The sequence below is a fragment of the Ammospiza caudacuta genome, chromosome 5 (assembly GCF_027887145.1).
Source record: "Ammospiza caudacuta isolate bAmmCau1 chromosome 5, bAmmCau1.pri, whole genome shotgun sequence".
In the NCBI taxonomy this organism is placed as follows: Eukaryota; Metazoa; Chordata; class Aves; order Passeriformes; family Passerellidae; genus Ammospiza; species Ammospiza caudacuta.
The window spans coordinates 12,458,362-12,486,090 of NC_080597.1; the positions used below are offsets into that span (position 1 = coordinate 12,458,362).

Sequence of the window (27,729 nt, forward strand, 5' to 3'; positions counted from 1 at the left end):
CTACGAGGGCTGCTTGCTGTAGGACAGCATCAAGTCGTTCTTCAGGGCTTTGTAGAGGTTGACAAAGGACTCAGCCCAGGTGTCCTTCTGGTGCCCCTGAGACTGGGCAGCTCTGTAGGCCGTGTAGACCATGGTCAGCACTGTCCTCTCAAAGTCCTCCTTCTTGAGGACCCTGGGGTAGGAGGACAGCCTGCTGCTCAGCCTGCGGATCTCCGGGATGCTCTTGGGGATGATCTCGTTGCAGATGGTGTCAAACTCAGCAGCCTTCCTCAGGGAGGCCAGCTCCTCATCCTTGATGGAGATCCTCTGACCTTTGTCGATGTCGAGCTCAGCTAAAAGAAACTGGTACAAAATCAGAACACAGAAAGCTATTTATTTTCTCCAAGAGACTCTAGACAGAGTACATGTCAATTAACAACATGTCCTTGGGTATTTAATTTTTGTCAAATGAGGACAGCTGCACTGTCTGGAGGTGGGGGAGATCAGAAAGTTGCTGTGTGCTCCCATCCTTCTGGTGAACTATCACACAGCCTTGGGTTTACTGCTGGGATGAATAAAAGTGACACAAAGCCAGATAATGGATAACTCAATTATGGGCAGTACCCCCAGTCCTGGTTAAGGTTTAAGGAACCATATACTGAACCTCATAAAGCAGGACCACATCCTCCAGGGAGTTCTGTAACACTGGGTTCAGGAAGGCAGCTGAGGACCTCTTGAATCTCTGAGAAGCTGGGAAAAGCACAGCTGGAAAACAGCAATGGGAAAAGAGAGTTTGCATAAGGTGTGCCAGACACTGACAAAAAGCAGCACTTTTCAACAGCAGAATCAAATAAAAAAAAATGCCTCTTGCAAAATCTTGCTGTACAGAACGGCCTTTGGCTGTAAATGAAATGTCTGGCAAGGATTGCTTTGGCCTTGACTGACCAAGGATGGAGGTTAGCTGGATCCACAAGGTGCCTGACACAGGGTGCTTTGTTATCCAAGCCTGGGACTCTGAGCTGCACCATCAGAGGGGAAAGGAGTAATGATAATGGCAGCATTAACATTGTCTAAAATACAGGCCCTTTTCCTGGATTCTGAAAAGGGAAATCAGTACTGATACTCAACAAAAATTACTTTATTTGGTCCATTCTTGTGACGGTGTTCACAGGGGTCTTAGGATGAGGGAAGAGACATAGATCTGACTCCATGTTTCAGAAGGCTTGATTTATGATTTTATTATATATATTACATTAAAACTATACTAAAAGAATAGAAGAAAAGGTTTCATCAGAAGGTTAGCTAAGCTAAGAATAGAAAGGAATGATAACAAAGGCAGCTGTCTTGGACTCTTTGTCTGGGCTGTGATTGGCCATTAATTAGAAACATTCAACATGGGCCAATCACAGATGCACCTGTTGCATTCCACAGCAGCAGATAATCAACGTTTACATTTTGTTCCTGAGGCCTCTCAGCTTCTCAGGAGGAGAAATCCTAAGGAAAGGATTTTTCATGAAAAGAAGTCTGCGACACATTCTTCTACTGCCATTCTTCTGAGAGTCTACATTTCTCCTGGTTTCAATTGCCTAAAAGTTGATCTCTCCTTATTTATTAGATCTCCCAGAGAGTAACCAGCTCATCTGTCCTGGGCATTTGCACTTGGAAGGAGTGACTCACCCAGATGTCTGTGTCACTTCACTGAGCCTGTTACCAGCTTAGACACAGCAGCTACATCCAGTGAGGTAATCCCAGCTTAGTGTGGCTCTAATACTCTGCAGTGTAATAACTGGAAAAAACCAGAGCCTGCTACCATCAGGTATCTGTTCAGCACTGTGAAGTGCACTGCACTGTCACAGGGAAATGAGACAGGAAACAGATGGACAGTCCCTGAACTCAGCACCCCAGTGAAATACAGCATGTGTGGAAGCAGTGACCTGGACAGTCCAGGGTACAGAAAATATCTGATGCTGCTTTAGAGAAGACCTAAATGCTTTGAGTTATTAACTAGGTTACAAACCATCCATGTACTGTTAAAAAGTCTAAATTACTTTCAGAGCAGAAGGGAAAAAACTCTGTTTAATATTTTATTTGTATATTATTTAGATTTTGATGTTTGGGTAATCATAATTTGAATTTGTTGGATTTTTTTCTAATATTCAGGAATAGGAAGGGTTTGGTTTTTTAACTTGCGCTTATGTGACTGTTGGTATGTTTCCCATAAACTTCACTTCTCAGCTTTAACTCTGTTTGCCAATAGATAAATTTGGAAACCAGTCTAAGAAAAAAAAAGGAAACAAATTCCCCAAATTCTGATAGGCATTATTCCCCTGTCAAAATTCAGATTTTTTAGAGTTATGAGTAACACGTAATATAACATGCAGCTTACTTTGAATTTTTGGAAGGTTTTAACCTACCCTTCCTCTACCAGATTTTTTTCCATGAAACATTTTTACTGAATCAATTTTGCCTGGTTTTGCCAAAGTTCTTGTGATGGATTTTGCACGTTGACTGTAAAACAACCTGAACATCATTTAAAGCTCTCTCTTCTATGCATGAAAAGAAAGGAAAGGAAAAGGAAAAGGAAAAGGAAAAGGAAAAGGAAAAGGAAAAGGAAAAGGAAAAGGAAAAGGAAAAGGAAAAGGAAAAGGAAAGGAAAAGGGAAAAGAAAAAAAGGCTGGAGCAAATGTAATTATTTTATGGAAAAGCTGTCCCAACTCTCTGACTACATGGTTCATCAGACATTTTGCCTCTTTAGGGTTACCCAAGAAGATCATATATATGAATTTGAATTCCTCTTAATGCAGCCCTGCTTCCTGCACCATTGGCAACTGCTGACTTTGTTATAGTTTGGCTTGTTAATGATATTTAAATTCTAGTAGAGCAAGAAGAGAGAAACCAGAGCCTCAGGACCTTTATTATCCTGCATATGGAAAATGAATCATGATAATGCTAGGTATGAAGCAATTCCTACTTGATGATACAAAGGGTATTTTGGCCTTAAATTAGCTAGGGAAAAAGTATTTTGTTGAATTTCAATGAACATTCTGTAGTTAGATAGAGTAGTTAGGATGGGTTTCAGGCATAGTTGCTCCATCCCTGGTGTTTCCCTCTCTTGCTCAGACCTTTGCTCAGGCACACAGGAGCTGCTCCATTTTTTACTCTTGACAATTCAAGGATGCAGCTGAGTGCATGTGAAGCACTTGAAACTTCAAGCACTAATTGCTGAGTAATTAAAAACTTTTATTACTGGGCAATTAAAACTCTAATTACTTAGCAGCTGGCAGAAATCCAGTCCATAATGATGACTATTCATTTTTATCCCTTTTAGCTTTTAGATGCCCTTTTGGTGAAAAACAGCCTCAGAGCATGGAGTACCTCTACATCTACAGATGGTTTACACCTCAAATATCCCCTGAGCCATGGGAGAAGTGTCTGTGGCATCTTGCTTTCAGTGCTGCCATGCTTCTTGTCATCACACTGATTGCTTTTAAGCTCCAATCCAAGCAGAGATTCCCACTGTGGAGCTGAGCTGGGGGACACCATCTTCAGCCCATCACCACTCACCCTGAAAACCTCAGCAAAGGAACTCTCACAAAAATGAATGCCAGGCTATTGACTTGCTGAGTCACAAGTAACACCTCAGGAAGAAGAAGGGTTTGTTAGGAGATTCAAAGGGACAAGGGCTTGGGGTACTCTGTGATGAGAAGGGATTTTAATGTGTATCAGAAGCATGCCAGCCTCTGTAGCACTGACTCCCTCGTCTCATTATCTCATTCCCAAAACACATTAAAGTATGTTACAGTTCTTAGAGACTCTACTCAGAAAGTCTTTCAGAGCTCGTTTCTATTTGTCATGGTTATCTGATTTTCCTGATCTGCATTTTATTCAGTCCTTCCCTCTCTCTTCCTACCTGCTCAGTAGTCAAATCCTTCCACCATCACTCCCTCCACAGTCCTCTCCATGAATTCAGGAGTTCCTCCAAGTCTGTATGAACACTTGGAGCAAGCAGTCTGATTTTCATTGTACTGACTTGACATGTGTCAGCTAAGTACAAAAGCTGAGATACAGAAAGATTTTTCAGTCAGTTTCTGCATTTAATGATTGCAAATTCCACTTGAAGCTTTTTTACTGACTTTTACTTCTTCCTGCATTTACTTCCATCTCTGACATGAGTTGTCTGGGGACATCAAAAAACAGCAGCAGAGTTTATAACCCTTTACTAATTTCTTTTTCAAGGCCCTTCTCTATAAAGCTCTTAAGCAACTGGAGATGCAGAATTTATGTTGTTGCATGATTTTATGTTGCTATTGCAGCCAATTCATTTCAATGGAATGAACATCTAAGGAGCAGAGATTCCCAATTAGTATTGACAGAGAAAGCCAGTGAAGTCAGTGGAGAGTCTCCAATTGATTTATTGTTTTTATTTCTCTTACAAATGTGTTAAGACATCTCCAATGTAGATATGGGCGCTTCTGTCTCAAGGGCTGATCTGTCATGTAACAAAAAACTTACGATTTACAGAGACAAGTTAGGAAAAATAAGCTTTTCATTGTCCTTACTGAAAACATTTCTATTGTATATCTATATATAACTGCTCATCCTCTTCCAAATCCCTTCTGCAGAGGGGCCCTGGGAGTTCTGCCTTGCTGTCTGCTCAGGGCTCAGGGCTGGATCAGAGAGAGCAGCATATCTGAGCACAGGCACCCCTTCCAGGCCCCCTGGCTGGCCCTGCTTGGCCTGGAGTGCATCACCACTGCCTCTCCTGGGGACTGCAGGCAGCCCACACCTCTCCTGATAAGGATGGTTAAAAGTGCCCTTCAAAACTGGCACAGAAATCTCCATTTTCTCCTGGCTGCAGGAGCCCATCCAGCCTCCTACTGCTCTGTTGACTCAATTCCACAATTCCACTCTCTGACTCAATTCCACTCTCCTTCCAGACTACCCAAGCTCTTAAAAAAATAAAAAAAAAAAGCCATGTTTGCCAACTCATTGACCTGCTTCTAACCACATAGCTAAAGCATCTTCATGGCTTAAACAAAACATCGCATTTGAGGCTGACAATAGCCTCATTTTAAAGATGTTTTCATCTCTCTTAAGAGATTCTGCCAGAATCTCCTGCACTTCATTAGCTGTGTGGTAAATATTTGTGATCCTCTCCCAGGTTTTCCCTGCAGTTTGATTGGTGAGGGTACAGATGTTTAGTTTTGCTTCCCAGTCCGTGCATCTGTTCATTATTTCCCAGTTGCTTCCTGTGCTGTGTTTGCTCAATAAGCACAGAGCATAGCTGCAGGAGTTCTCAGTTATTTGTGCATCATCAATGCCCTTTCCTTCCCCTATGAAAAGGTGTGAAACACAATTTGGGACCGGTACAGACCATTGCTCCAAAGCAAGTACAACTCCCCAGGGCTCTATGGCCTGAACAGTTTAATTGGGGTTAAGACTCAGAAGGAATGATTCTGATTGCTTTATCTCATTGCTTTAGAAGGACACCTTTCATGAAGGACAGGAGGAGCACAGGAGCAAGAAGGACTTCATTCTTCAAGATGGATTCAAGTTTTTGCCAAAGAAAAAAAACAAAACTCAGCATTGTCCATGAAGTGATGGTATAGGCAGATACATCAGCCATTATAATTAATGCCATGCAAAAAATGATGAGTGGTCCAGGCTGCCTGAATCCATTTTATTGCAGAGACTGCTGGGCAGTTCCTAGAAGCTGTTGTTTTGGATTTCAGGGCAAATGCCTGAAATGCTCACAAGAGGATTCTTGTGTGGGTGACTGCACACTGGAGCAGATTGTCCAGAGGGGTTGTGGAATCTCCTGCACTGGAGATATTTAAAATTGTCTGAACACAACCCTGTGCCATGTGCCAGAGAGGTGGCACCAGGTGACCCACTGGCCCTCCCAACCTGGCCCTGGATCTTTCTGGAATCATCTTTCTGGATGATTCCATAACTGTGTGGAAGCAAAGGTTTGAATGCTCCTTGACCAGGCTGTGCAGAAGCGAAGAGGACATGAGTGTCAAAGTTTGCATGCACTTGAAAAAAGATTTTGTTTCATGTTTCTCTTTGATAACCTTGCTTCTGAGGGCTTGCACACAGACCAGAAGTATCTTTTATACATAAAGAACTTTATTTCTGTCTAATGACACTTTGGTGAGTCCATGCTGAGTTACTTAATTTGAATTGTTACTCCAGAGGGAATAACAACTCACTATTCCCTATTTGCTGCCTCAGGCTAACAGGGAAATACCCTTGAAAATACCTTGAAAATGGTACCTTTGCCATTCTGCAGTGGTGTCAAAAGCTGCACTTACACCAGGCTGAGGGGATGTTAACCTGTGACAGGTGTGTCAGGCAGTGAAAGTGGTAATGTAAATCACAAAAAGGGCAGGATTATTAAAGGATTAATGTGGTTTATGCATTTTATTCCTTGTCCTGTGCTTGGCTCATCCCCAGAACATAAGCTTTGGCTACACTCCCTCTCTTGTTTTGCCTTTCTGTATCAAAACTGCTATATCAGAAATCATTGAACACTTTGTCCCAGTCCAGGAGAAATTGGCAGACTGGGGATTTGGAGGAAGAATAAGGGGAATAAAATAGGAGGAATCACATACAAAATCCTAGAAAGACAAGGAACAAAAATGCTGCAGTGCTACAGTTTAGCATCTGAAATTTGTGTCTGGATTTGCAGTTATTGACATAAGTAGCTTCTATGACAACAAGTGCAATGCAAGGACTTTTATCCAACTTTGATACATTTAAATCTCCATCATTGGGGGATTAATTCCTAATGCCCCTTCGGAGAACAGAGCAGTGGGATGGAGAAAACATTTTAATTACAAAACAACATGAATTAGCACATGTTTAAAAGCAGCTACCAAGAGAATATCCTCTTTTTTGCCCTCAGTTCACATCCTTGCTATCTTAGTTCCTACGGCTAAACTTAATTCATTGCTGTTGACTAAAAGTGGGAATAGACAGCATCATATTTAGTTATTAAGAAAAAAGATATGGTTAAATGAAAGGCTTTGGCTTGAAGAGTTTTGTTAATAAGGATGTAGGAAGTAGATCTCCCTACAAAAGTTGGCAACAGACAATACTGTTCTTAGGAAAAAAGAAAACCAAACCAAACTTTAAAACACTTAAAATTAATAGCAGATTGTATTTAATTCCATAGTGCAACATATTATCAGTTTTTTTCAAAGTAAGTTAGATTTTACTAGTTTATCTCCTTTTAAAAAAACAAACACATTCTGAAAGGGTGTCTCAGTTGCATAAAACAGAACCCATTCCTACCTAAAATTTCTGCCCTTCATAAATGACCTGAGATGTGTGAGATTAGATTAATGTGCAACAGAATTCCCATTAAAAAAAATAGAGTGGTAATAGCCTGTCTAGCTATTTGGCACAAGTAAGAAATGCAAAAGTGCATTAGAAAGACAAAAAAACCCATTATGCTTGCAGAAATGGATATTGCTAGAGAAGAAAATGGTTTGCCTGAGCCTGTGTTTGTGAGAGGTGGAGGATATTTACATTCATGGCTTAAGTGAAATGGTTTCAAAGATATCACGAGCACCAACCAACTAAAATGGTCTGAGAATTTATTCCCTCATATGGAATTTCCATTATGCAGCATTTTCACCTGTTCCCAGGCTGAAACAATGTATGCTGTGTTATTTATTCTTCCCTTGGTGTGATAAGGAGGGGTGCCCACCTGGAATTATTTATGCTCATAGGAAAACACTCCAGTCAGCCAGGAGAGGCCTTTAATATGTTGGAGCAAAGTCACTGCAGAAGGTGTGAAGAGAAAAAATGCACCCAGAGAAACTGAAGGAAAGAAGAAGTGAAATAGATCATTTTCTTGTCCTCCAGTTTGCTGCTATATTAGCACAAACTGGGACTAGACAATGGCAAAAACTGTGTGAGTGAAGGGCAGCAATAAAGGAAAGAAATATCAACCCTGCTCCACAGGTTTAACCCACAGGCAATAAATAATTGTGGTTACACAGTTAATTTCAGGCAGAGTTGGGAAATGGGCAAATACTTTTTCTTCCTGTCTTCATTGCAGAGCCACTTCTCCTTCCTGTACGTGTTGCTCACAGTGGTTCACATCCAAAGGAAAGACACCAAGCAGTCTTAATTAAACCCATTTGAAAAAGTTTCCTATTTCACATTTCCTAGTTTCCTACAAATCAACAGGCAAAGGGATACAAAGCTGCTCCAATCTGCTCCTATTTCTCCCAGGAGGCAGCAGGGAAGGGAGTGAGTGAGGGAAGGAAGGAAGAAATACAAGAAATACAGCAGGGTGTTTGTGCTTGGTGCTGAGCTGTGGGGAAACACCCCAGGAGCAGAATGAAGCAATGGAGAGAGAACAAAGGAAACCAGAGCTCTGCTTCATGGGAAAAGACAGAACTGCAGCAGCTCCAAGAGATGGATAATGAGATGATTGGCTCTCACAATTAAGGGATAACTATTGTGTGAACATTAAGAAAAGCTTTAGTGCTGTACAGTTATGTTATTGTAGTTTAGATGCCCTCTGCTCTCCCCACAGTTCCCTTTCCCCCCTGTGTTGCTGCCATCACACAGCCTGGGCTGTCCAGGACAGGTACAAAGAAGCTGCACAGGTGTCCCTGGCATGGGGCAGGGGGGAATGGAAAAGCTTGGTGCTTAAGAAAGCATCTCCACTGATAAATGGCCAAGAAGAGCTGACTGACAGACTTTGGGAGGGGCCAGGGCTGGCTGATGCAACCCCCAGGGGTATAAAAGACTGAGCATCCATCTTGAAGATGAACCGGCCATGTGGTATCTACGAGGGCAGTTCTCAACACTGCAACTTATTCCTTATGTACTCCTTTTGTTGTATTTTTGTCAAGGTTTAATAAACCTATTTAAATTTTCAAAGTGAGCAGTTGTTTCTCACAGCACCAAATCACTCTCACCAGTTCTCTGCCCTTTTTATATCAACATCTCAGAGCCCAAAGGGGTGGGCTCAAACCTTGCACCACCTCCCAGGTGCGTATTTCCTCAGAGCTGAGTCACTAGGCAGGCAGGAAAGGTATTCACTCAGGAGTTAAGAATGGCTGGGTTTCCTTTGTGTCTTGGCAGGCAGAGGTGACAGCTTGGCAAGGGTTTTTCTGAGCCTGACCTAATGGAGCTGTGGCTGCAAGGGGCAGCTCCTTCCCTTGGTGCTGACACTGCTTTGTGTGGCCACACAGGCACCTAAGCCAGGAATCTGCCTGGTTGTGAATGAAGGGAAAAAGCAAACAACAACAACAAAAAAAAAAACAGTGCTAGTTTTCAGCTGTCTCACTTCACAACACATCTGCTACGCCAGCAGCGTTTCCACGTGTGAGAAACTCCCGGTGAGTGCAGTTGTGCTGTGTGCTTGCTGTAGCTGGTGATGATTCAAGTCCTCAGATGACCTAAGAATGGAAATCAGCCCTGCGAGGAAAAGCAGAAGCCCTTCCTCATGCCTGCACACCCTTGATCTAACCACCAGATGGATGAGATCCTTTTTTTTGTTGTTGATGGCCACCTCAACCTGCTAGAGGAGAGGGCTGGCTGCAGGACCATCAGCTGCCAAACACTTCATCCCCTTCTATGCTTACACCCCACTGAGATTTTAACAGAGGAAATTCAGCTGGCAGAATGAATATGTAAAGTTTTTTTCCCAGACTGGATGAAGAGAAAAGAATCAAAGGTCCAGTTTGAACCACAGACATAGCAGGGAGTAATATGAAATTTTTTTTCATGATCACATGACAGCTCAGAAATGCCAGGGACCCTGGAATTATTCACTTAAGCCATCTGTGAATGGTTTCACTAGCAAATAAATTCAAGTGTCTGACAGTGGGTCTAGGAGCAGTCTCTCTATTTTTATTTAATTAATGTATGAACTGCTTACACATATGAAACAACAAGGTACTCCTCATCCTCACTAATTATGAGTATGACAGCTCAGAACTGAGGAGAAATAACCATTAGATTGACCATATCTTCTCACTCCAATTGGAAACAACCAGAAATGTCTTCCCTTTTTCTTCAGATTCCCATCCAAATTGAAATAAATGGTTAGGAAGTGAGTACATAAATACCAGTTTTCTGCTTCCTCAGCTCTGGGATTTCACTTGCTCTTCAAAAGCAGGGAAACCCCAGCTGCCTTTCCAGCTGTTCATTGAGCTCCAAATGTCAGTGCACCTGCTGGGGTTTTCTTAATGACATGAATATGTGCTGGATGAGAGAGAGAATAGATCAGCCTTGCCAAGAAAACAACAAAAAAAGGGGTACTGGTTCCTTTTTGTACAAAAATGTATTATTTTTTGGAGGCAATGCCCTTTCAAATCATTGTATGATTTCTAGTAGTGTCAATAAAGGTAAGAAGTCTGAGAAAGGGACTCAAGACCTGAAGATGGATTCAGGTTTGTCTCTGAACTGGACTGCTACAGCTGCTTTGTTACATAAGCAGAGCATGAAGGATGGAAAGCTGGGCTGTATCCCTGCTGAGAGTCAGGGCAAACACATGTTTCTCCTGGAGAGGTGAGTGAGGATCAGCATGGGAAGACATCTATTCTGTCAAGTGCACACCTGTGTGCATGTCTGGGCCCCTTATGTTCATGTCTGCATCTCTGTGGGAATAATACTGAAATATTAGTGAAGCTCAAATATAATCCTCCACTAAATCTGATCAGGGCATTTCAATGTGTGCAGATGTGATGTTGTGCCAAGACAGTCTTTGTGATATTGCCATAAACATAGCATGGAAATGTAAAGGATGAATGTAAAACATGTTGGGTTTAGTGCTGCATCCCCCATTGCACAAATACACACATGGGATTTCCATTTTACAAAGCTGACATTTTTCCAATCTTGTTACTCCAGACTCTCCTAAAACCTGTCTATTTTGAGATCTTTCAGGTTTCAAGATCTGCTGAAATAAAGCTGAGACTGACAGAAAACTGGATTCACCATTTAATACAGAAAGCCTTGCTAAAACCTGGAATGTTGCAAATTGTTTAAGGCTGCTGGACACTGGGTGAGATCCTCAGGTGACCTGAGCTGGCACCAGCAGCCTGTGATGCTGCTCTGCTGGCAGCCAGGCCACAGAGAGCCCTGTGCTGTGAGAGACACAGAGGGATGTGGGATCACAGAGGAGACAAGAACGGTAGAGTCAGGGTTACAGAAATCTTACAGCCAACAGAATAACCCAAATATCCTGTTTCCTCAGGAGAGAGACCTCAAAGGCACAAAATGCTGACAGCTGTGCCTGAAGTTGATGGAAATTCAAAACCTTTCTCAGTCCCTGCCCCTACAGGTGCCATCTCCCAGTGGCTCCCTGCCAATTTTTATTTGTGTTTGATGTATTTGATTCAGTGCTCTTCTTCCTTAATGTACACCCTCCTCTGGAGCCATTTGATCTGAACTTGTAAAATAGATTTTGGCTTATGGGAAAATAATGTAAGTAAATGTTTAAGGAAAAAATGACCTCATCTTCTAAATTTAGGATGAATAAATTTAGAGAAAGGGAGGAAGGCCTGATTTCCACAAAACTCTTTAGCATGCTGCTGACTGGAACCAGCTGGGAGTCAGTTCCTTGGTTTAACTCCTCTGTGTGTGAGGATTGTGTGTGAAGGCATTGTTATTGTGGAGAAGCACTTTAATTAAGATGCTGTGATACTCATTGTAAATCTCATCCTGTTGTTTTCTGCATTTGGGCTTTCCCCTTGCTAGCTCAGAGACTCTGAGGCTTGCATAATGAAATGAGCTTGCTTAGCAAGGTTTTGTTGGTGTGTGGGTTACATCCTGCTGGGGTAAAGTCTTCTGGTCCATCTTGCTTTGGCCTACAGAATCACTCCTTGCCAAAGCTGGACTTCAGCATGTGATCTATCTGCATGACAGATCTTCCTCAGCTTTTTAGTGATGGTGACCTCCCACCTAAGCTTACAGACACCACCTGGTTATGAATATGTGATTGTTAGCCATCTTACATCATCTTTATATGGTTTCCTTTTGTCAAGTTAGGGTAATCATTGTCAGAGATGCTGGAGGTCATTTGTAGGGGTAGACTGACATTTAGTATGGCCACAAAATAAGGCAGGGACTACTTGTCTCCTTATTTATAATTCCAAATGCTAGCCCCATTAATCTTCAAGTTCTGCTTTGACCTCTGAGTGCCAAGGATTAAGGATGGATGAAGGAGAACGAAAACTAACTTGTCATGGCTGAGCTCCCTGGATTAGTAGCTGTTAACCACTTTGGTGGGTCACAGAGACAGGCTGCCATGAGCCACTGGTTTGTTGTGAAAGGAACGCTCAGAAGGTGATTTATAACTTTGCCTGAATAATACATGTGTTAATTTGTCAGCAAAAGCACCCAGAGGGAAATGCACTGGGCTCAGTAAGGCACAGTTTGCTCCCAGCTGGAACTGCAGTGGGAAGGACTGGCACCCTTTTCCACCTCAGCAGGCAGACATCCAGGGGCTGATGAGCTCCAGCCTCAGGTCCAGCAGAGGATTTATCATATATATCCTCTGGTAGCACGAATTCAGCCAGGAGGGAAAAGCTCCTGCGGGAACATCACAAGAGGGTGTGAAAAGCCAGCTGGGCATGTGTTCCAGATTGCAAGATGTATTCCACTACCATCTGTATGTCAGATTATCTTCTGTCAAGTGGGCATTTTGCCTTATCTCTCTCTCTGAGTGACCACAATTTCTCCTCCCTTGGGAGGGGACATCTGCTGATAACAGACTATTGAATGTCACTGCATGGCTGATAAGAACTATAACATCCCACTGTGAGATGCTCCGCCCAGAGGGAGGAGCCAAGCATTGCTACCCAGATATAATCCAGAGGTTTTTGAGACACCAGCACAGCTTTCTCCACTGGATTCCCCAGAGGAACAGCTGCCTCTCCTTCCACTGGATCTTCAGAGATACATCCTTCTCTACAGATTCCCCTTCCTCCAACAGAACCACACCTGACACTCCAGGAGGACTGCAGCCACAATTCCAACTGGACTGCTACCAACACCCTGACGCACAGGGTGTCAGGTTGCGTTCTGACTCTGTCAGTGTTGTTCTAGTGTACTGCATTGTTTATCCATTTGTTTTTTTCTTCCCTATTAAAGAACTGTTATTTACTGCTCCCATATTTTTTGCCTGAGAGCCCCCTAATTTAAAATCTATAGCAATTTGGAGGAGTGGGGAGGGTTTACATTCTCCATTTCAGGGGAGGCTCCTGCCTTCCTTAGCAGACTCCTGTCTTTCCAAACCAAGACAGCATGACACACATTTCCATCTTTGATCATGAAAACAGAAAGGGACTATTTAAGACACGTGACAAGTTGGTTACACTGCTGAATTTGTGCATGTAGAAACTGAGCTCTTTGCCTTGATGGTGCTATTTTACTTCAGAGTCCCTCTGTGTTCCTTTGGAGGATCTGTGCAGATGTTTTTCGGCTCTGGCATTCCCTTTGGCTGGAGCACGCTGGCTGTGAGCAGCACACGCAGGGAGTGGGGCTGACAGAACTGGGTGGTGATGGATTGATGGGCTATGGCACATGCAGTTAGTCATTCAGGGCTTGAAGAGCATCCAGAAATTCCCAGCAAGTGTCCAGCAGCCTGCTCCCAAAATACAGCTTCTGGCTGGGAAAGGAGCATCTTTCTAGGGAAACACAATTTGTTATGGTATCCCTAACACTTAGGTATTTACCAGGCACATTCTTCAAAACAAGACTTCATCAGCTGAAGCCCACAGCACTTCCCTGCTGTGAACATGGAAAATGCAGCACCATGGCAGCTCTACTGCCCAGCCTGTGTCACTGCCCCATCTCTCTCAGTCCCTCTGCTAAACATCTCCATCCTGCTCTCTGCCTTCCTGCAGGATTCCCTCCATCCCCACAATGCAGCAGTGCCCAGGCCTCAGCCAAATGGCTGCTGGCTTCCCTCAGAACAGCAGGATGGTTTTAGGGAGAGATCAGATGCTGTGATGCCCATCCATTTAACCCTGGCTTTTCCCAGACGTTCTGTGTGTCAACAGAGCCACATCATCATCACCATCATCATCACCATCACCTTCTCCTGCTGGAGAGCCCAAAGGGCAGGCACACAGTGTCCCCTGCCACTTGGGCCTAACTGGGGCTGGTAGATCTGACTTTTGCTGATTGCATCTGATTCCTGATATGGGATAGCCCAGTGTGGAAAAATCTTTGGATACTTTTCTGTTCTTGTTCCTTTGTGAGGACCCAGCTGAGCTTTATGTTTGCTAAGTACAGGTCAAGGTAGGGCAATCCCTCTGAGTTCTGTTTATTAAAAACCTGGCAGTAGAAAGCAGCAGAACAAGTAGTGTATACATTTTTTATCATTAGACTATTACCTTCCAAAACTTTCTGCCAAATTGGCATGGTAATCTAGGAAAACAGAAGTTGCTGCAACTATGAAAAATACATGGTTTCACTCAACACATGCTGTACTATATTAGGAGGTCCACAAATAGTGTTTAACTGGAAATGGAGTGTGTTCGGTGCCAAGGCATGAATAATTACATAAATAAAAAATGAAGCATGTTTTAAATGTCTTTTATTTAAAAGAGGGCTTTAAACATGAACTCTGAGACATAAAATCTGTGCTTAATAAATAAATTCAATAAACACTTTGTGTTTCTTCAGAGTCAAGCATAAACAAAACAGTAATGTCAATGCTGTGAGCATTATGAAAACCAGGGAGAAAACTGAGGGCTTTCAAAACTTGATCCATCCCTCCAGGGACTGATAGGGAGCTACAAGGACTTGTGCAGTTGTGGTGCTGTTTTTATGACTGATGTTAATGGGAAATGCTGTAAAACTGCAAGATTCCTGCAGCTTCTGTGGAAAAAAACTAGGCTGTTTCTTGGGCAGTGGCAAGAGTCTTTTTGCCTACATAGTGTAGAAGATCAAAGGGAGGGGTTAAAAAAAGTGAAGAAATCCTGCCACACTGATGATTCAGTAGCAGTAACTTTAATTTTCATACTGTGACTAGAGGTCAATTGCCCAGACTGGAAGCTCTCAGTATCCTGGTAGGATGGGAGCCTGTTGGGGACTAGAAGTAAACTTGAGTCCTGCTTACATGAGAAAAAGGCAGAGTCCCAAAGGAAAGTAGCCATTCCAAGAGGCTGAGAGGCAGATGGGTAAGATGGAGACCAGCTGTGGCACATGGGCATCTGCTGAAGTGTGGGTTCAAGTGAGGATGCATGCCATGCTGACAAAGGAGACAATGCTACTCTAATCTTGATGTGGTGCACTTTAGTATTTCCCATCCATATTCATACATTTTCTCTCTCTTTGCACCTTTCCTTTACCTTCATTTTTCCTCTCCTTTCCACCATTTTCATTTTTACCTCCATCCTTTTCTTTCTCAGCATATCTGTCCTTTGCCTTTGCCTCTGTTTCCCTCTCTGTGGCTCAAACAATCTCTGCCAGATTGGAAAGCCCCTGCTCTTCCCAAGACAGAGATCAGAAGCATCAAGGTCATTTTTGTGGCACACCACCACCTGCCAAATGGATGGAGATGATTAAATCCCAATGTTCTGGCTTGCAGCAGATATCCACATCCATTTCTTGCTCTCTTTACAATTAGGCAGAACCACTCTGAAGTGTTTTGCTTCCCCTGTGTCAGGCAGGTGCCACAGAAGCTCCCATGAGTTTGGGTCACCAAGGTGAGACTGAATCACAGCATTGTCCTTCCACTGTCCCATTTCCTCCCAAATAACCTCCGAGCACTCAACAACTTATTTTTCCCTTTCTCAGCATCTTTTTTTCAGCTACCCACCTGGCTCCTCCTGAGCAGAGGGACACTCAGTGGTTTGGAGCCTGGCCCCTGGCTGCTGACCTGGATTCCCTGTGGCCAGGGAGGAATTTCCAGAGGCCCAGTGGTATGCAGGCTGCTCTCAGGGGAACTGGGGGGGGCTGCCAAACCCAACCAGCAAACTGGGCCAGGAAAGGCCTCACATATGCTTTCACCAGAGGAAAGGAATGCTTGTGGAAACTGGGAGTAGTGGAGCTTTTTTAACTTTGCTTCTCTCCTCCTCCCACTCTCAGCCTCCAGCCCGGCTCTGAGCCTGTGCTGTAACAAGCCCTGGGACAGGAGAGAAGGGCACACAGGTTATTGCTGCAGCCTGAGCACCTCAGGGAGGGCGAAGGGGGCTACTGGCTGAGGACTGGGCCTGGCAACACCACAGTCTGTGCTGCAGATTGGGGCTGGTTTAATGTATCTGGATGAGCAAGCATGCTGTAGGGGATATATTGTAAAGCTGCCATCGCAACTCTCAAATTAAACAGAATTTGGGTCTAATGAGAGAGAGGCACAACAGAGACATATAGGATCCCTGCACTGACTTTCTTCCCTTCCAGTTAGAGGGAAAACCCCAGGGATAACAGTGCCCTTAGGGCTTTTTGGTTTGTGTTAAATAACAAGTGTCATTTGCTGCTTATTCTCAAGCTGCCTTTTTTTTTTTATTATTTTAATGATGCTCTGTGGCATTCACATTCTCTGAAAAATCCCTTCGCCGAGGATTTTTCTCCTGAGAAGCTGAGAAGCCTCAGAGAAAAATGAAAACAATAATTATCTCATTTGCTTCTCCTGTGTTGTGCTCATGTGGACCGTGTTTGGAAATTGTTTATCCAACAGGTGGTTGTTTCATTGGTTGCTGATGTGGGTTGTTTTCACTCATTGGCTAATCAGTGCCAAGCTGTGTCGGGATTTTGAAGAGAGTCACGAGGTTTCATTATTATTTTTTAGCATTCTCTAAGTATCCTTTCTGTATCCTTTAGTGTACTTTAATATTGTGACCTTTAATATAATATAGTATCACAAAATAATAAATTAGCCTTCAGAGAACATGGAGTCAGATTCATCGTTCCTTCCTTCATCAGGGCACCCCATAAATGCAATAATGCTTTGATACATTTCCCCCTCTGCTTTGCAGCACCTGCTCTCTGTACAGCGGACCCTGCATCACCTTCACCCATGCCAGTGGCATTTTGCTGATAAACCCTTTAAATAACAAATGCCTGCTTTGGGCTGGAAAATTTTTAAAAAGCAAGGAGACAAAATATCAAATAATGAATTGTGACCTCACTCCTGAGAGCAGAAAAACTACTGTTGACTTTGTCATGCTGGTTTGCACGCTGAAGTGCTTTTGAAGTTAACACAAGGGCCAGGTTTGTGCCCTTCAAACCACGACACTCCCGGAGCTCCCTGTTTTGCTGCTGCCAGGTCCATGTACCCAGCTGGCTTCTCTGCATCCTGGATGGACTCAGTTTCCCTCAGCAGAGCCCTGGGCTGCAGGACATTCACAGAGCCCTGTGCCTGTGGGCAATCACCAGTTCCTCCTCCTGGGCTTGCCCCGTGGGTCCTGCCCTGCCTTGAACCCGGGCACAGGCACTGCTGCAGAGTTAATTGCTGCCCCACTCACTTCTTTAGCTCAGCAATTTACATCTTGCCTGTCACCAGCTGAATAATCAGAGCCTCTGCAGCCTGGTGATGTTCATTAAGGCCTGCTGGCTTCCCTTTCAATTAGATTGTACCATTCAGTGCTTCTGACAGGATTCCTTTCTGTCTGAGAAGTCATTGCACTCCTGCTGAATTTGGCACGATCCACCCCAGGAAAACAAGTAAAAGCACTTTGTGCTTCAGAAACAGAATTAAAAAATAAAATAACCACAGCTATTAACAATACACAGGACTAAACACACACGCAGCCATCCTGAAGAGATCTGGGGCAAGGCATTTAATGACTCTGTGCCTCACAACAAAAAAGGATGCTAATATTTCCTCTCTTTAATTACACTGAAAGTTCTCTGGAGAAGGACTCAGGTTGTTTACTCAGATTCTTTTTATTCTGTGTGTTTGCATAATGCCAGGTGTAGGAGTGTGTTTTTTGCTGATGGAGTGACAAAACTATTCTTTGTCCCCCTAAAAGGAAAGAAGCCTAAAAGTTTCTTTCCTTGATTAAACGAAAACACTTTATAAGACTCAGAAGATTTCACCCCAAACTTAAGGATAGCTAATTAGACAAAAGCCCAAAAGCCTCACCTAGGCAATTTAATAGAAAAAGAAGAGAACAAAGAAATAAATTGCTTTTGTAAAGTGTTTTACGAGAAACCTCTTACACCTAACTCAGTTTTTCTGCGTGTTATTTTGCCTTTTATTAAACCTTTTTGTTTCCAGCACTGCAACAGAAGTCATCCTGCTGATTTTTATGCCCCCAAAAGTAGCTAAGCTATCTTAGGTGTGTTATAGACCTCCAAAAGCTTATGAAGCTCAAAGAATTTACTAAAACAGCCAGGTACCATTGAGGAGTGTGAGCCCAGCATTTAAGGTAACCAGGAGAGGTCTCACAGTATTTTACACTCTTTTTATGAGCTCTTTCATTCACCACAGAGCTGCCTCTCCTCTGGAAGAGAACACTGGCTGGCCCAGAGGCACTAAGGGCAGTGAGATGGTTGTTAGGGGTGAGGTGGAGGGAGATATTTCCAGGTGAAAGTGGAAGGATGAGCTTAAAGGGCAGGAGGTGTTTCCCAGATGGGCTTTGCTGGGGCAGGAGGAATTCGTGCAGACTCAGATCCCAGGACAGCTCCACCCCTGGAAATGGGGCATACAGATGTGACACTACAGCATGCAGGAATTCTGAGAAAGATGACCAAAGTGGCAGCAAATGTATGATTTACCAGCCCTCAGTCCTGGGATGGAACTGGGATCACCAAGAAGATTCTACAGGTGCCACTTTCAGCAAACTGATCTCATTAGGTCTAGGACATATCAAAGAGAAAACAGCTTTACTTCTTGTGTCTTCCTCTTGTTGTTTACTCAGGTTTCCTCAAAATTGTCTAGTTCCTGTCTCTTTTTAACTTTTACTGTGTGAGCAGTAAGCTTTAGCCATTTTTGGCTGCTTCCTGTGGTGAATAAAGTCTCAGAATCACTTAGATCCTTCCTTCCTAACAGCATGACTGCTTTTAAAGAGTACAAAATCCTTCTGTGATCTAAACTAAAATGTGAAAACTTCCATAATCTATCTTCCCTCTGGTCTCATCAGAGCATCTTTCCCCCAGAAGAGCTTGGAAACTTTAATTTTTTTTTTTTTTAAGCATCCTTTACATGTCTTTCAGGTTGCCACTGTGAATTCTGATTCAGGGATGATCCTCCATGCAGCCTAAATTAATTAAGTCTGGCCCTAAAGGAGCATTTGGGGAATCAGGGCATGCTAGAATGGATTTTGATTACAGTCACAGCCCTGCCTAACTGGATATTTATCCTACCACGGTTAAAATCCATTCAGAGACTGTGATAGTCCAGCTACCTTTGCAACACCTAGCAGCTTTACTAACAACTAGTGCAAAAAAACTGAAAAACTTAAAACTAGTAAAAAAAAGTAAAAACTAAAGCAAAAAGTAAAACCTGAAAGTAAAAACTAGTAAAAATCCTCCCCAGACCTTCTTTAGGAGATGACTTCGTTTCCTCACAGACAGAGTTGCAATATTTGGTGCAGAAATAATTTTCATCAGGGGACTCCAGCCCACAAACATGCATTCCCAGGAACTGATCAGACTCATGGAATGGGCTCAGGGTAGGTGGGGAAAACCCCTGCAGGAGATCAATCACCTTTTGCAGCTCCAATGAGGTTGTTGGCATGGACCCAACAAGCAGGGAAACTGGGGCAATTGAGGCAGTTTTCCAAGTGATCACGAGAGCCAAAGGAAAGGGAAATATTGCATTTTCTTCATAAGAAATAACATACTTTTCACAGCTAGGCTTAGACAGAGTTGGTGCTGTTCCTTAGCATTTCATCTCTTTCATTTGCACTGCATATTTTAAGAATTGGATAACAAAGTCTTTATAGAAATTTATAGAAATTAAAAGAAGTTGGATAGACATTACAATCTAAAAATTTCTGGTCGCTGGACTGGCTGATGTAACCTTGTCACATATCCAATAACACTGACCATAACTTGGTTTACTGAAGGACCACTGGGTACCTAAATGTGTATGTGTTTGACCATTTTTGTTGCAATTACAGGCTGTGTTTGGGCCACATTCCCCTTGCTCATGCTCTCCAAGCCAAAAAAGTCACCCAAGAGTTGCTGTCAGTGGTGGCATCCCAGAAGCTGCTCAAGCAGGGAGTGCCTGGCTGTAGGGATGCAATATGAGATGCAGCAGGGAAGAGAGGGAAATAGGAAGAAAAGGAGTGGGGATAAAGGGCATGCTCTAATTTCTGAGGCACTCAATCTTTGCACACACAGCAGAGATCAGCAGCAACCAAATCAGCACAGAGATTAGAACATATCAAGCAGTGCTTCCTTACAAAAGTATTGGCTGGATTTCTAGCAACTGTGGCATTCACATTGTCTGGAAGAATCCCTTCATCCAGGATTTTTCTCCTGGGAAGCTAAAAAGCCTCAGAGAAAAAGGAAAAAAATAATTATCTCATTTGTTTCTCCTCTGTTTTGCTTGTCTGGAATGTGTTTGGAGATTGTTTACCCACAGGTGATTGTTTCATTGGATTCTGGTGTGAGTTGTTTTCACTTAATGGCCAATTGGGGCCAAGCTGTGTCAGGACTCTGGAAGAGGTGACAAGTTTTCATTATTATCTTGTTAGCCTTCTCTAAGTATCCTTTCTGTATTCTCTAGTATAGTTTAGTATAGTATTCTTTTATATAATATAGTACCATAAAATAATAAATTATCCTTCTGAGAACGTGGAGTCAGATTCATCATTCCTTCCTTCGTCTGGGGGGAACACAAATACAATAAGCATCAGCCAGTCTCTCTTCTACACAGTCTCCCCTCTCCTGGCCCTGCAGAGCTGCCAGCCTGCTCAGGCTAAGCCCATGAGCAGAAGTGCCAGGCCAAAGTTGCTCAGGCAGCAGCTGCTCCATCACCAAACCCAAAAACAGCTCCCACCACACCAAATATTGAGAGCCTGCAATGTTGCGGGGAAATTAAAGAGGATGGACTTTCTGCTCTTTCAAGCAATTCCTTCTGCAAAAAAGCTTTAAGGAGAGCAGACTGTTCCCCTGGTGCTCTCCAACAGCCATTTCACTCTCACCAGCCACTAGAGACTGGGTAGAAAATAATGCACATGGACCAGAGAGATCTGATGGGACTGTAGTGATGCTTTTGAGGTCTGGAAGGAACAGCACAAAAACTCCCCAAAAGCATGAGACCTCTGTGGTGCTGATATATCCTTTTGACAGTGATGGGTGAAAAGCATTCTACCTTCTTATTTTATGTTTTATTTTAACATTTCCTTTTCCAGCCTCCACTGAGGGGTGAACTCACCCTTGCTGCTGCTCCTGCACTGTCCAAAAGCCACAACCATAGTAAATCTGCATCTTCCCACCCTGAGCAAACACACAGCAAGGATGCTACTGTTTGTGTGTTCCATTTATTAGAATCAGGCAGCCTTTACAGCAAATAAACTCCTGCCAGCTGAGATGTGCCAGTAAGGATTGCCTTAGGGTTTCTCCTCAGGGAACAGACAACTCTTGTAAGGCTCATAAGGCTGGCTTCTGCTCTCCAGTGGATTGGTACTTCTCAAAGTTTGATGGAAGCAACCAGCAAGCAGTGACACAGGTTGCCATGGCTTCATGGAAGGGGTTTTTTGCTTATTTTTGTTGTTAAAACCCAGGATTTGTTCCTTGGTTTCTTCAGAAGAAACATCTCTTTAAATCTGGAATTCTTATTTGGAAGCTGAAGAATTTATATAATCTCACCTCTGCCATTGCATAGGGAATAATACTTAGTCAGTAGAGACTTGTAATTACCTTTTTTCTTTACCTTTTTTCCCTAGACAGAAGGTCCACAAAATCTGAGAGGATACTTCCATGCAGCTGAGCCTACAAAAGGCTCAAGGAAACTTGAGGTGATGACAAGAAAATTATTTCATCATCATTCAGTATCTTTTCTTTGTTATTTTAAACACACCCATCCTAGGGAGTAAGTTTTGCCTGTGACTTCTGGACCTGTACCCACAGCTCAGTTGAGGCAGGCTCAATTGAGAAGTGTGTGTGAGATTTTCAATGCAAAAGGCTGAGGCAGTTTAAAAAGAAAAAGGAATGAATAAAGCCCTATGTTTTCCTGCCAGAAATGTTTTTCTTTTTTTTCTTTTTTTTTTATTTTTTTCCCCACTCATTGATGCTTCCAATCAAAGGGAAAAAGGAGTTCGCAGTCAGCACAAGTGTGTTCATCTTTTCTCATGCCTGAGCTCTTCTTGAGCCAAAGCTTGAATGATTGGTTACAAGGGCTGGGGATCCCAGGCTGCCCCAGTGCTTCCCATGGAAAAATGGCCAGAGCCAGACATTGCTGTGTACAATATTGACTGCTCATTTCTGCTGCAGACCACAACTGCTGGCAATTAAAGCAAGGCCTTTGCCCCGCTGTTTGTAAACAATCTGGATGACAAGTCAACATGGAGATGACACACAGATCTGTCTTTCATTTCCCTCACACCAGATGCTGATCTGTCTTTGGGTGTTCACTGCAAAACTCAAACCAGGACTCGGATAAGGCTTAAATGACTGAAGTTTAACCTAAACAAGGCTCAGTTGTCATTTGCGGAGGGAGGGAAGAGCTCTGAGTAGGCAGAAGAATGTGTCATTGCTCAGTACTCAAATTTTATCCTAGGTTTCTAAGCAATTCAAAAATTAAGACAGTGCTTGGACCCTCTCAAGGTACTGCAGATTTGGTTGGGTTGACACACAGGTCAAGGGAGTGAAGGTTCAGTTACTGCTGAAGGAGTTGTGCCTCTAATACAACTTTAGAGCAGAATTGTCCCAGCAGATGTGGAAAAGAAACCTGGTTTCCTCCTCAGAAAATGCTTGCATACACTATTTGTGACAACTGAACTCCTTATCACAACAGGGAATGAATCTTCTCTTCCCTCTGAAGCCTCCAAAAATAAGTGCTAGAGCTTCCAGCTTGAAAAAAAAAAATCTGCTTTCTCAAAAGGCACAATATAGAGTTCTGATGTTTTTCTTTAAATATTCATGGTGATTAAAACTGAACTTTAATAGTTGCATGAATTCCTTTTAGGGTTGTGATGTTGTTTAATTAAAATGAGTGTGTAAGCAAAAGTGAAGGATATAAAACTGAATAGTGATTATTACATGAAATTGAACTCCTTTTTCTTAATTTTTTTTCCATTTTTTAGGCAATGTGACATCATTCTTCCAAAGGGTGGGGCTGTGGGTTTTTTTTATTAGTATATACAGATCTAGTTCTGATTTTCTCATATTTTTGTGTCACCCCTGGAACAACAAATTCTTACCTACAGAATTACAGGATCTTATGACAAATATTGGTGCTATTTCCAGTCTTATACCAGAAGAGAAAAGTGAGGTACATGCAGGTACAATGACTCATGCAATATCAGCCAAGAGTCTAATGAAAAAGTTGTGCAAAGAACTTTTACCATGGCGAGCCCCAGGCCAAAGCCCTGCCAGTGAGCTCCCACTAACAGGGATTTTTGAAAGGAATAATTAAGCACTGTAAGGAAAAATTAAGCAGCCTGAGCTGGATTGTTTAGCTCTTCATTAATTCCCTCAACCATTCCCTCTACTACAAAATCAAAACCAAACCCAAATGTCAGACTGGACTGGTACCAGCTATAATGAGGAGACTGGAATAGGGAGGAAGGCATTTAAATGCTCTATTTTTTTAGCAGGCTCCGGTTCCTTTAAATGTCTGTGAATCTCAATATCAGAACCAAAGAAATCTTTTGGGAGGTGTTTCCTTTCTCCACTTCCAGCAGCTCCTGAACCATTGCCAAATACCAGAGGAGAGAATAAAACCAAAAAAGGGAAAGGACATCATCACCAGCAGGATGCTTTGAAGCAAGCATCTCCTGTGCCATCCAGCAGTCCCCAAACATTCCATAGGCTGCTGCCACACTTTAAAAACATTACAAATATGTCACAGCTGTGTATTGTCAGATTGGCAGCTGAAGCCTGATAAGACACCAGGTCACCTCCTCTGTGTCACCTGTGCTCCCCTGCCAGGGTAGGGCAGCAGCATTCCCAGGCACCTTGCACAATCCAGGCATTCTTTGCTTTACTATTGCCAGGTATCTTCCTGCCAGAGCAGATTATGCCACCTGGGACTGCACAGGCTTTCACTTTAAGGTTTCATAAGCTATATTTTTTTTTGTTAATGCAGAAGAAAAATGAGAAAGAAGAAGGGAAAAAGTGCAAGAATGTAACTCTGGTTCTTGGGCTATTTTATATAATTTTTTTAATAACAGAATACATATATCATTTTACCTTTTTGCACTTTTCATGTGTATTTTTTATTTATCTATATATTTTTAGCTGACCTGTTTAGCGGAGAAAAAAAAATCCAGAGTTGGAGGGAAAAATTATGATTGTATATATATACATATATATATATATATATATATATATAATATATATCTATCTACATAGATGTATAATGCAACATAATTTGAGACCAAATCTACAACTGAAATTTTTCCCTTAAATAGTTTTTCAGGTTGAAATCTTACCTCTGCTCCATCTGTGGGTCACAGTGGCATAAGCACTGCAATAGAACAGCAGCAGCACCAGAGTCTTCCAAGGCATCCTTCTCTTTAAAATACGTATGTCTAGCTGTACAGTAGCTTTTTTTTTATTTTCCCAGCTCCTTTCTTTTCAGGAATAAGTGATGGCTTTTCCTCTCCCCCTCCCCCTTTGCAGAAGAACCTGCCTGTTCTTCTGAGTGGAGCTGAAGTCAGCGCACAGCTCCTCTCCCAAACCAAGTCTCCTCGGGATCAGGAAACTTACTTTCACAGACAGACTTTGTTTTTATCCACATCTGGAATGACTCATAGTGCATGTGAGTTTGCTGGCAGCTGGGTGAATAAATATCATTACATTTTTGCAGTTGAGTTTCATTTGTTATATGGGCCAGTTGGAATTTATTTTCGTCCAATAAACAGCCACAAGAAGCTTCATTAAAAGGGACTCTGGAATTGTAGCTACTCCTCTGTGACACAGGGGGCTGCACACTCACTAACCCCTGTCCCAGGCCAATCCCTCCCCTGGAATGATGGACAGCTGCCCTCAGACACTGCAGTCAGGGAGTGGGGCATGAGCTCTGCAAGAACATTTTGCTACTGTGATTCATATAATCACTCCTTTATTAAGAACATACCATGCTGCCTTTAGATTTCAGTTCTAGGCAAGACAGCTCCTGGCATTTTCCTCCATTTGGCCACTATGGATGACAGGAAGGTCCAAATCTTTAACTGGCTCTCCTCAATGGAACTTTGAGGAACACTGAACAACCCTAAGGACAGGCTACATCAGCCAGGCTGAATGCCTCCACATTCAGCTGAGAAAAATAAAGGCTGAAGCTGAGAAAAATAAAAGGCTACTGATAGACATCTCCTGGCTGATGTTGGTGCCAAGGAACTCAACTCTGGGAGGGTCTATCCCAGGCTGAGTCAGCATGGAGGAAGCTGCAGGTATTTGCTGTCCCTGACACAGCTTCGGAATCATGGGGTGCATTTTGGGAATACGGCACCAAAATAACAGCAGGCTGATATGTTGGAACATACTGATAAAAAATAGGAATACAAGGAGTATTTACAAAACCAAGGGGTAGGGGATACTCCATTTAGTACCTAGAAGTGATGGGTCTAATTCTCTGCTTTTTATGGGTGAGAGTAAGCCAGTAACAAATCCACAGGCATCCATGAATTACGCTGGCACGTAAGAAAGGAGACTGCAGCTCAGAAGGTATAAATAGAAGGATTAAGGCAAAGGATCAAGAGCTGGAATGACAGAGGGCACTGTGGCTCAGGGTTAATGTGCACTGGCAGGAAGGCATGGAGAAAACCTGTTAAACTCCTGTGTGCCTGATGCCAACATCTGGCCTTAGCCTCAGTCCCCTCATTCCTGCCTGTGCCAGCTGAAACACCAACTGTAAAGGAAGAAGGAGGGTCAAATGAGGTTGTCTTGCTCAAGGCAGTTCCACTTCTTTTCCTACATGCACAGATTTTCCTATGCTCAGACTGCCCCAGGTTACTCCCACATGAACAGCACATGAATGCAGGACAGTATTTTACATGCCAGGGGGATGACAAAAGGGGCAATTCAAGTGGAGGGTGGCTCAGCAGCTCTCTCTATGAACACTGCTGTTACCATGGCATATGAGGGGTGGGTCTGAATGCAGGCTTAAATTTAGGTGTGGGCTCACTCCTGTGACTGTCCAGAAATTACAGAGCTGGAGGAAACTGAGCTCTGTCTTCCCTAGAGAGGGGGAGAGAGAAAGAGAAAGGCTTATTTGTTCTTTATTCAGGTCATTTAAGATAGGATTTGTTCTTTAAGGAGGTAGATTCAGCCACCAGCTTCCCCAGCTCTGAGGTGATGTGTATCATCTTTTCATAAAAGATGTCACAGACATCTTTTATGAAAAATCCTTTCCTTAGGATTTTTTCTCCTGAGAATCTGAGAGGCCTCAGGAAAAAAAATCTAAGCAATGATTATCTGCTGCTGTGGAATGCAACAGGTGCATCTGTGATTGGTCTCATGTTGGTTGTTTCTAATTAATGGCCAATCACAGTCAGCTGGCTTAGACTCTCTATCGGAGCCACAAGCTTTTGTTATCATTCTTTCTTTTGCTATTCTTAGCTAGCCTTCTGATGAAATCCTCTCTTCTATTCTTTTAGTATAGTTTTAATATATATCAGAAAATAATAAATCAAGCCTTCTGAAACATGGAGTCAGATCCTCGTCTCTTCCCTCATCCTCGGACCCCTGGAATATTTGGTCACAGGATGATCTTAATGTCAGCATGGTCTGGGAACAAGGTGTTTCAAAGTCAGGTAACCAAGGGAGGCACACTACAGGCTTGAGAAAAGAAAGAAAATTGTGCCAGAACCTAAAATCCTGTGGGGTGACAAAGGAACATCTTTACAGTGTTATTTGGAGTGTGGATGGAAACTTCTGAGGTGCTGTATAATGTAATTTCTTACATTTAAGGTAACAACAGCTGATAAGAGAGGATTAAGGAGGTCAGACAGGCTGCATCCCCCCTAAACCAGAATCAGAGCCATGTTCTAGAGAGACCCCTTTGGAATGGCTCTCTCTTCTGGCTGGCAGCAATGGGACACTTCCTCTGTTTTTTAATTGTCACTGATTTATGTATGCAGCTTAGAAAGGCTGAGGAGAAGAGTCCCAGGAATTCCCTTGCCTGATTTCCCCCTACTTCCAGCCCTGGAGCAAGGACCCTGGGAGCAATGGAGGAGTTGCAGCTGAGACAGAAGAGGTGTGTGGTAAAACAGACATATAGATCAAAGGGACATGAGAGTATGAAATTATTACTGAGCTCTCCTTTTCCAGGCCCTGGAGAAGTTGCTCTGAAGTTACATAATATATTTTTTTAATTGTTATTTATTTCTCCCTAATCTGAGTCTGGCTACAGAATCCTCCTCTCCAGCAGCCTCTTCCTCATCTGAGCTCAAACAATCTCTACCCACATCCCACACAGCAGTGCAGTCTTCAGGCACTACAGCTTTGAGTGCCTCCCTCCATGTACCCCAAATTTCCCTGTAAGACTGTGAATGATGCACTCACATCTGTTTTATTACAGGAAATTCAGCAGCTGTAAATACAGGAGGCCCACAGAAAATAAAGAATGCTTTCTCTGTAGCACCTCCTCAAGAACTGAAAATGTCCCTTCCTCCCCTCCTTAAAACTTTAAAATATTTTTCTCTCTTATATGGA

General features: G+C 42.9%; 1 protein-coding gene across 1 annotated transcript; it reads right to left on the minus strand.

Annotated features, from left to right (window-relative positions):
• FAM180A (family with sequence similarity 180 member A) lies at nt 1-24,682 on the minus strand. Its single transcript, XM_058805922.1, has 3 exons — nt 24,507-24,682; nt 644-744; nt 1-342 (listed from the first exon to the last, which is right to left on the minus strand). Exons 1-3 carry the CDS (start codon nt 24,580-24,582, stop codon nt 1-3), a joined length of 519 nt encoding a protein of 172 aa, XP_058661905.1. The 5' UTR covers nt 24,583-24,682.
• Nucleotides 24,683-27,729: the final 3,047 nt, after the last annotated feature.